The sequence below is a fragment of the Oppia nitens genome, unplaced genomic scaffold (genome assembly GCF_028296485.1).
Source record: "Oppia nitens isolate AA-2021 unplaced genomic scaffold, nextdenovo-longstitch-racon4-pilon3 scaffold19_pilon_pilon_pilon, whole genome shotgun sequence".
Classification (NCBI taxonomy): Eukaryota; Metazoa; Arthropoda; class Arachnida; order Sarcoptiformes; family Oppiidae; genus Oppia; species Oppia nitens.
Window position 1 is genome coordinate 943,657 of NW_026533198.1, and position 10,615 is coordinate 954,271.

Below are 10,615 nucleotides of genomic sequence, written 5' to 3' on the forward strand. Positions count from 1 at the left end.
GAATAAAATAATTATAATATATATATATATATATATATATATATAAGAATATAGTAATTATTATTATTATTATTTCGTTTGATTGATTAAAGTATATATATATATATAAATAACAAAAGTGTATATAAAAAAAATAAATACATTTTAAATGTCATATAAATTACTGGAATGTATTATATAATTATATTTTCTTTATATAAATATATATATATACAGTATATGTTGTATAATAATCATTAAATGACTATAAAATTAATATATATATAAAGTTTATATATCAGGGTTAAGTAAGGGGGTAAGGCCAAAATACCCCCCTAAGATCGAGATTTTGGGATTTTACCCCCCCCCCCACCTAAAATTTTTGTGAAAATTTTAATTTTAATTGATACTAACATTTAGTAAATGTTATTATGTTTTTAAAATTGATTTATAAATCTAATTATTAATTAAAAATAAATAAAATCACGTTAAAATCCAAGTTAAAACTCATCTAAAAAATAACATTATTTTTAGTAAAATATTAAAAATACTAAAAAAAATAATTAAAAATTACCTATTTTTCAATAGAAGTTTAAGATAACCTAAAGTTATTAAAAAACAATAAATACTTATATTATAAAAACAAATTCATAATAAATAATAATTTTTTTTTATAAATAAATAAGTGATAAATAATGACAATTTCAATCCGAAAAATTCAATATAATATATTATATTTTATTATAAATAATTTTTTTCAAACATTAAAATAACATTTTTTTAAAATTTATTATTAAATAAAATAAACAATACTATTACTAAATAATAAAATACTAAATAATTTAATTATAATAATAATAATTATTATTATTAACATAATAAAAACATTTTTAAATAATATGAGTACATAAAAATTAATTAAAGTAAATTGTAAATTAAGTAATATATGGAAAATTACGGTAAGTTTTGTTTTGTTTTTTTTTGGTTAAAGTATTGATAAATATATAGTATATATAAATAACAAATGTATATAAAAAATACACTTTAAATGTCAAATAAATTAATGGAATGTATTATATAATATAATATATATATATATATATATATATATATATATATATGTTGTATAATAATCATCAAAATTAATACACAATTGATAATTGATATACTATTATATGGAAAATAATTTTTTTTGATTAATTTAATAATAATAATATGATTTAATGACATTTAATCAATCAATCAATCAATTAATTAAATAAAATAATTTAAATTTTACTAAAAACTGATTACTAAATAGTTATAATAATAACTAACATATTGTCAAAACAATATGATAAATAAAAATATAGGAATTGTAGTGAAATTAATTAATTAATTATTTTTTTTAAAAAAAAGAGATAACATTACGGATTAATATTGTTATTTAGAAATTAATATAAATAACAAACAATTGGTCCAAATATATTGTGTGTGTGATATACAGTCACAAATACTGTATAGAGATTGTAAATTTCAGAGATTATTATTAATATTTTTTTTGTTTGTTAGTAAATATCTATATATTTTTAAATATACATAAAAATTTCAATAATAATAATAAATTAACGATAGATTTCAACTAAAAAAAAAAAAGATCAAATCAATGATTGTTTTAAAATAATATGTGTTTAAATAAATATATAAATATATATATAGTGTATATATATATCGGTAAATGTATTGATAATTACCGGTCAAATCAATAACAAACAAACAAATATCAAATAATATTAGTATTATTTCTATCGCTATGTTTAGTCAATTGAATTGTTTCATAGCCTTCTTCGTAGACATCTTTCGGCAGTTTTTTCTTCGGATGTATAATCACTTGATCGTCGTTATCGTTGTCATCGTTGTCGTCCTCCTCGTCCTCATCGTCGTCATCGACACAACACTCAGCGCCGGTAGACTTATCGCTGCCTTCGACTAGTTTACAGTATTTGTATTCAAGACTACGATTCTTCTTCCAGAAATGAAACACCAAAACCATAAGCAATACGCCGACAGCGCTGAACAATGCTATACCCAACTGAACCTGTCTGGGAATTACTGAACAGTGTCTGGTCTGTACGGTAGGCGTGGAGTCGGGATCAGTAGTAGTGGTGGCGGTGGATATAATACAACCTTTTGGATTAACCAAATGAATTTGTTGGACACCGTCCAGACATTCGCCGACAACCGTTTCGTAATCTTCGGGTCGACACAGTCGACAGGCAGCCGCAGTCTTTGTTTTGACCAACAAATGAAATGTACAGCCATCGCACGTACCGTCCGGACAGGCATTCGGCGTCCGAATTGTTAAGTTCTGGTCGAGTTCGGGTGCGCATCGTAAGGTCAGTGTCAGCCGCCGGCCACTGGGACAGGCATTGGTCGGAACGGGTGTCGAATAATAGAAATGTATGTCACTGTTGGTCGACTGGAATTCCGGATGGACTGTAATGTTCTGGTATTGTGTCGATCGTGTTATACCAACCAATTGGTCGCCTATTTTGGTTGACAATAATATATCAAATAGTTTGTTAAAATATTAATAAAAATTTTAGTGTTTTTTTTTAATCAAACCTAAACTAACGGACTGTGAACTGTATGTCTGATCTCTATCGGGTATTATTGTCGACCGACATATCATCGACCGAATGGCATATTCTTCAGGTTCTGCTGACCCGTCAGTAGACTCAACGGATGAATCAGATGATGACGTCGTCGTCGACGACGACGACGACGACGATTCAAATGATGTCACGTTATTAATACAAATTGATTTCAAGTCTGGTTGACCACAGAGTGTTATATTAAAGATATGATAGTATTGGACACCATTTGCCGTAAACAGTCGGCCGCCTCTATGAAGCAACGGTTGTCTAACCTGAGATAAATCAAATGAATCGCCATCGATGTTCAGATGACAATCGCTGTAACAGCTGATCCCTTTGTAATCTTTGAGACCCAGACCGCAATCAATGCACGAATTAGTGGAACCAATTGGAAATGCAATACTCGAATTGATAATACGGTTTGGCGGACATTGTTTGCACTTTTCCAAGACTTTTGTTTGCAAACGATTGCGACTTCGAGCCATCATTGGCTCTGATTTGTGCAGTCTATCAGTGATATTATTATTATTACTATTGCTGTCATCTCCAGTGTCCATGTATTGACCAATCGGACAGGGAATACAATAGGCATGGTTTGAATGCGGACATGGATTGCATTTGATGGCCGAATTGGCCAAAATATCGGTCACTTGTATTTCGAAGATTTTTGCATTGCTTTGGAAACTATAGTTTCGTTGGAAAACCCAACTGAACGCTACGGATATGTTACGATCGATACCGTAACGATAGGACTGAATACCCGTAGTTTTATGATCCCATTCCTTAATAATATTACTTTGTTGCGGTTTATTACCGCCGCTGGTATGTCTGGTCTCGAGAAACATAAAGAAACACGAGTCGTCCGGTTCGCAGTCCAATTGAAATTTAAATTGAATTTGACCGCCGTTTGGTCGACGAAATCCCGGTACGGTCAGCGTCAGGAACAGATAGGCGCCCAATTCGGTCGACGGTCCCGTACGTATGTAATGTTTGATATAGGGATTCGATAGCCACGACGACAGTTCCGAATCATCGCATTCGACATCCAAGTTGTCGACAATATGAATACATTCGGTAGTCATAAATTGGGGCAACGGATACCATATGTTATACAGGAGTGAGTAGTGCGGTGTTGTCGACGGTGGACACGTTTGGCACTTTGACATTGTTTGATCGCGATATTGATTATTACCGCAAAACTGACACAACTTTCGATCGTCGCTAAGTTCTTGTCCTAAATTACACGATTGAGTGGACAACTCGTTATCAGTTGTGGACGACGACGATTCCGTGCAGTCGGTAGTGTTGGTCTTTGGCAACACATTGTTCACGTCGTGACATATCTTCGGTTCAATCCATTTGTATTCAACAGTTTTTTTATGCAAAACTAAATCGCATTCCGATTCGATGCTATAGTAATCATTGCGACCGCAAAACGGCCGACTAATACAGTGTGTCGACCCTTTCAGCGAATATTTGTCGGTCGAACTGCACGGCAGGCATTCGGTGGCCGCTCGTTCAGGGTTTGCAGTGTTCGGCGGACACGGTGTACACGAAGCGGCACCCGATGCCGGCGAATAGGTTCCTGGTTCGCATGGACTACACTCGGAAGCGTAGGCCACTCCGTCGACAAATATATTTTTAATACGAATAACACCGGTATCCGAATGAGGAGAACCGCCGCTTCGGCTACCAAACCAAGCGGACGACGCCGCCGCCGATGACGATCGGAAACCAACAGTACTCGGAAAGTAACCTCTCGATCGGCCAATCAATACGGATCGCCAGATAAACACATAGAGACCGGGTGTCAGTAGATTAATCTGAATGTCACGCCATTTCTGTTGTTCGTCAGTTATGGCCGGAAACTTTGAATCGGATGTCTGATCAAACTGCCGGTCAGTGCCACCCGATTCATCGTAATTGTGATATTGAAATGTAAACAGTATGGCATTTGCAAGATCGTCGGGTATCGAGTACTGGTAACGGAAACTCAGTTTGCCTTTCTTGACAATCCTGACCGTATAGGACAGCTTCGATACACAGCCATCGCTGGTCGAGTTGGACTGCGATTCAAGATAATTGGTTGCTATTCGCCAACCTTTTTTGGTTTTCATCAATGGTGATCATCAATCAAATGGGGACATAATTATCAATCAATCAAATCATTTTTTGAAGTATACGACATACCAGTGCAACTGCCGGATGACGTATTGATGGTTCCGGTAGTGATGTGAAAGCCGGCCGGCAGTGATGTCCGATTGAACGACTCGATTCGTATACCGCCGCCCAGCGAATAATAGCCGGGCCGACACTTTTCGCACGATAATCGGGAACTGTTGAAGTAGTGGCCAAAATCGCAGGACGTGTCTGATTGTTGGTTAAAAATATAAAATAAAATAATAAAAGTCACATATAATATCATCGACAACAACAAAGACATACAGCACTTATCGACCCGAGTGGCCGGATTGGGTGCACCGCCAGTACAGGTGTTGGGCGTATTGGGAACCGATACACGCCAGCGACCGCCCGATTCGTCGCATTCGGTAAACGAGTATTTATAGTCTTCCTATATGTGATATATTGATAGACAAGAGATAGAGAGAGAGAGAGAGAGAAAGAGAAAGAGAGAGAGAAAGAGAGAGAGAAAGAGAGAGAGAAAGAGAAAGAGAGAGAGAAGAGAGAGAGAAAGAGAAAGAGAGAGAGAAAGAGAGAGAGAAAGAGAAAGAGAGAGAGAAAGAGAGAGAGAAAGAGAAAGAGAGAGAGAGAAAGACGATAGAGAGAGAGAGAAAGAGAGAGAAAGAGAGAGAGAAAGAGAGAGAGAAAGAGAAAGAGAAAGAGAGAGAGAAAGAGAGAGAGAAAGAGAGAGAGAAGAGAGAGAGAAAGAGAGAGAGAAAGAGAGAGAGAAAGAGAGAGAGAAAGAGAAAGACGATAGAGAAAGACGATAGAGAGAGAGAGAAAGAGAAAGAGAAAGAAAGAGAGAGAGATAATAATCGGTAAAAAACATGTGATTTATGGTCACAACAAACTACATACGGGATGACATGCGGGCAACATATCCGCTGAAATGACATCCGCGACAAACACTATCAATACGGATGTCGATGTCGTCCAATAATATATTGAGATCATTGTCCATAAGTAGACCATATTGTTTGATGACTAGAGATTTTTAAATGACTAGAATTCTGGTGGATTACCGTCGGTAACGGTGACAATGACTGGTCACTAATTGACCGCCACTTCTATTACAACTATCAGCTAAACTGATGACAACAACAATAACATAAACAAACACTTGTTTGCTGTATATATATATACAGTATATAACTGTTATTAATACAGTGTGTATACTGTACTCTACATAGTATACAAACTGTATTCTAAACCAAAACAACAAGTAGACGCACCACAACACACATAGATATATTATAATAGATTGCCATTAATATATACATACAAAATAAAATAGTGGGTGCATAATTACTATGTTAAATTATGTTAAACTTTATAAAAACTCCGCCCCCCCTAAACATTTAACACTAATATTACGCGCATATACATGTGCAATATACATATACTGTTTAAGTGGACGGCTATTATTGTTTTGGTTTTGAATATAATCGAACAGTTTTTAATAACTGTCTAGACTCTACAGTGTATAATATGTTAAATAATATGATATATTATTATTACAGGCATTCCTATTACAGTATAACACTATATATGGTATTTAATTATTGATTTTTGTTGTTGTTTTGTGTTTAACAGTTTTATACTGTATTTATTATTACTGTAAGTACTGTATAACTGTTTCTACCCCCCCCCTTCACCCACCACCCACCCCAATATCTAGTGGGCGGGGTGGGGGAGGGGGTAAGTAGAATATTGAAAGCATAGTAGAAATTAGTGTATAAATTATTATTATTATTTTTATACAGTATATACAGTATTAAAAAACTTTATAATACTGTTTAAAAGTTTTTATATTATATATTAATTTTATAATAATAATAATACTAATCAATGTAATAAATATTTATTTATATATATATAATTGTAAAAAAAAAATTAATTAACAATTTCTAACTTATTGTTTAGTTAATATATATTCAATCATATATTAATTAACATATATATATATCAGGGTTAAGCAAGGTCTAGGATTTTAAGGTGGGGGGGGGTAGACCGGGGTGAAATTTACAAAATTGTCGAAAAATCTTGGGGGTATAGGGTGGGAGGGTCAAGAAATAAATTCCCTTAAATTCCCGAATATTCCCACGTAAATTCCATAAAGTTCCCATAAGTTTACGTATAAATTCCTAGGAAAATAATTTTTCAACTTTTAACATAATTAATTTTTTAAATAATACTTAATGTTTATAGTATATATATATATATTTATTTTTTAAATGTTATTTTTATACAAATACTGACTGAATACTAATTATTTAACTCAATTTTCATTAAAAGTTTTAGTTATATTAATTTTTTTTTTAATAAAAACTTTATATTATATAAGTATTTGTTGTTTTATTAAACTATCTTAAAATTCTATTTAAATTGTAATATGATTACTCTTTTTCAACAAATAGGTAATTTTTTTAATTTTTTTTTTAGTTTAATATTTTAATATTAAAATAATGTTATTTTTTAGATGAGTTTTAACGTTATTTTACTTATTATTTTTGTTAATCAATAATTAGATTCAATTTTCCCATTTGGTCAAAAAGTCTGGGGTGTAAAATCCCAAAATCTCGATCTTAAGGGGGTGGGGTATTTTGGCATTACCCCCTTACCTAACCCTAATAATATACACATAAAAACAATTGTATATATATTTATAATTATAATAACTAAACTATTAAATTTAATTAACAGACACACATATACAGTACAATCATACACCCTTGACTGTTACACTTAGACAGTCAATCAAATATTATGCATAATATGAGTCACATGTATGCAGATTTATACTGTATGTGCTTTAAAAAAAATTAATCAAGGTTCAACTTTTATTTATTTTATTAATTAAATAATTAAAATTTTCAAAAAAAAAATAACTTAAAATTCAATATGTAATATAGTATATAAAAAATATAATATATATATATATATATCCTATAAGTGTTGATAAAAATTATTAACAAATGTTATCAAATATCAAGTGTCCGACTAAGACATCGGCGTCGATGGCGGCGGCGGTGCGCGGCTTCTGTACGCCATTACTACTGTCATCGGCATCGGTGGTGGTGGTGGTCGACGACGACGACGACACTACTTTCAGGTCAATCCCATTGACGACCACTACATGGCCATCATCGGCGGCGGCACCAATTGGTCGGTATTCAATCAGAAACCCGTTAGTTATCCAATTGTTTTTCGGTTCAAATATACCAAATTTGTTGTTATATTTTTCGATTAATTCGACCATCAATGAAGAATCGGGGTTTCGGTAATCGATTAACTGAATCGAAAAGAATTCATTAGTAGTATTGTCGTTGTCGTCATCATCACTGGTGGTAATCAATTGGTTATGACTACTATCACTGCAACATAGAGTTAATGTCTTGAAATTATTACCAGAAGTACTATCAGTACTATTCAATTGATATCTTAAAATTGTCAATAAATTTAAATTTTTATTATTAAGAAACTTATAAGTGATGGCATAAAACCATCGCCACTGATGAGGACGACGACTGATAGTCAGCTGACAATCAAACAGGGAGTAAACCGATTGAGACTTTAGTCGCAGACAACCGCCGCCATTGAATGCCTCGTCCGTATAGATCTGGACGTCCGTATGATTTGTCGGCTGCAGCTGTTGTTCAGATAAATTATACCACTTCTCAGTTGTGGTCAGTTGTCCGCATCTGAATAGTCCTCGCGGACCAAATCCTTGACAAAATGAAGTGATTATCGGAAATTGTCGACACTTTTTGCGATGTGTTGTTGCGGTGGCGGTAGTGGCCGTCGTCGTCGTCGTCGCCAACTGTTGGTCATCTATGTCGGCAAGTAGTGACCAAAAATGGTATTCATTTTCCGTAAAGTTTTCTTCGCCCATAACTTCATAGGTCCATCCGCTGGCAAATATGGCTACCGATAGATCATGTTTGACAATCTCCTGCACAGCCAGATTGGTATTGAGTCCGCCGCCGCCGTAACAGTTTCGGCCAAATACGTCGACACCGACATAGACATCGTAATTGCGATTGTCTTTGCGGGACATCTCTAACGACTGCATCAGATTTGATTGATTCCATGTATAGTTCAAGAATATACCGTCGCAGACATCATAGAAAGGTTTATTCAATAAATTCAATTCATTTTGCCATTTAAGTGATCCATCAGTGATAACACTGTCGTACCAAATGACTAGATTTCGGCTACCGTTGACCAGTCGATGCATTTTATCCGATAGTTGTCCAACAAAATAGATCATATTATCGACATCGTGGACATCGATTGGCGATTCAATATTGATAAGCCAGCCGTCAAAGTGATAATATCGGGTAATATCGACCAACTTCTCGATACAATCGTCAATCATTGTCGTCGACTTCAACATAACATCCAGTATTGACTTGGATTGAGTCCATCCTTCGACAATCAGTGTACCCAAAACAGGACAACCGTTACGATGGCCTGCGTTTATCCAACCGATTGGCGGTATTGTAACAAAATGATGGCTAAAATAGACGAATACATCTATAAGTGACCACATGAAGAATCGATAGGCATTGTCAGTGTCGGTACCGCTGTTGTAGCGGTCGTCCAGATAACCGCCTTTCATGTCGTGACATAACAGTGTCTTCCGTCGTCGGCTGCGGCGACGGTGTTTGTTGTTGTCGTTGTCTTCAATGTCTTCTTCTTCTACTTCTTCAGGCAATCCGTATATCTTATATGTTTGCAAATCACTGTCATTACAACAACTGTCCCCACATTTGCAACAAACATCGCTGACCGCCGCCACCGCTGCTGCCGACGGCGGTGACGACTCAGCAGACGACCACTTCAATAGCGCATCCAATGTCAGCAATGGCTTAGATTGTGAACAACTGGTGATCTCATAGATAGACGACATCATGTCTTGAAGTTGTTGTCGACGTCTTATCGTTGAATCATTTGTTAGATATATATATTATAATTGAAATTAATTATTGAATTTAATTAATTAAATACAGTATTAGTTGTCATATGTTTTGTTTGTTTTTTAAAGTGTGAGACACATGTGTGCTGACACGTGTTGGCAATTAAATGCATTACTATATAACTTATAAATAAAATTATTTATAATAACGTTATGATAATTATGTATTTTTTGAAATTAAAAAAAAAAAATATTTTACATTAGTTTGATATACAAATATATTTTTTTGAGCTTAAAATTCATATAAAATATTATTTAAGTTTGAGGTAATATAGTGTAACAAATAAATTTGATCAAAAAAAAAACAATTTATTATTAGTCAATACATGTCAGCACATGTACTGTATTAGTAGTAGTATTGTTTGGAAACACATACAGAATATTCTTGAATTATATTGTTTTTTTATAAGTTATATATATATATATATATATATATATATATATATATATATTTAGATTTAAATATTTAAATTTAAATATATAGATTCAAATATTTAGATTCAAATATTTAGATATATATATAGATATATTTAAATTTAAATATTTAGATTTAAATATTTTGATTCAAATATTTTGATTCAAATATTTATATATATATATATAGATATATTTAGATTTAAATATATATATATATATATATATATTGAAAATATATTTAATACAGTTATAGATAGTATATAAAAGATTATAATTAATAACCAGTAATTATAATAAATTAATATTAAATAATAAATCAAAATTTATATTTTATGAATAATTGGTGCCGATTTATTGAAATTAATTTTTTTATCAAATATATTACAAAAAAAAATTATTAAATTAAAAAACTATTTACAAAAGT

At 32.7% G+C, this 10,615-nt stretch overlaps 2 protein-coding genes across 2 annotated transcripts; both read right to left on the minus strand.

Moving 5' to 3' along the window:
• Nucleotides 1-1,668: 1,668 nt before the first annotated feature.
• LOC128965996 (endosome/lysosome-associated apoptosis and autophagy regulator family member 2-like) lies at nt 1,669-5,929 on the minus strand. The gene is made up of 5 exons (XM_054312794.1): nt 5,655-5,929; nt 5,061-5,187; nt 4,806-4,985; nt 2,584-4,716; nt 1,669-2,505 (listed from the first exon to the last, which is right to left on the minus strand). Exons 1-5 carry the CDS (start codon nt 5,766-5,768, stop codon nt 1,742-1,744), a joined length of 3,318 nt encoding a protein of 1,105 aa, XP_054168769.1. The 5' UTR covers nt 5,769-5,929; the 3' UTR covers nt 1,669-1,741.
• A 1,835-nt stretch (nt 5,930-7,764) lies between these two features.
• Nucleotides 7,765-9,786, minus strand: LOC128966162 (cytosolic endo-beta-N-acetylglucosaminidase-like). The gene has a single exon (XM_054312977.1). The coding sequence runs from the start codon at nt 9,709-9,711 to the stop codon at nt 7,765-7,767; it is 1,947 nt and encodes a 648-aa protein (XP_054168952.1). The 5' UTR covers nt 9,712-9,786.
• Between the last annotated feature and the right edge of the window lie 829 nt (nt 9,787-10,615).

Coding starts and splice junctions, on each gene's coding strand:
- LOC128966162 (XM_054312977.1), bottom strand. CDS start 9,711: ATGATGTCGTCTATCTATGAGATCACCAGTTGTTCACAATCTAAGCCA.
- LOC128965996 (XM_054312794.1), bottom strand. CDS start 5,768: ATGGTCTACTTATGGACAATGATCTCAATATATTATTGGACGACATCG. Junction 5,188..5,654: donor TGTTGCCCGCATGTCATCCC/GTATGTAGTTTG, acceptor TATCACATATAG/GAAGACTATAAATACTCGTT. Junction 4,717..4,805: donor GTCATCCGGCAGTTGCACTG/GTATGTCGTATA, acceptor AAACCAAAAAAG/GTTGGCGAATAGCAACCAAT.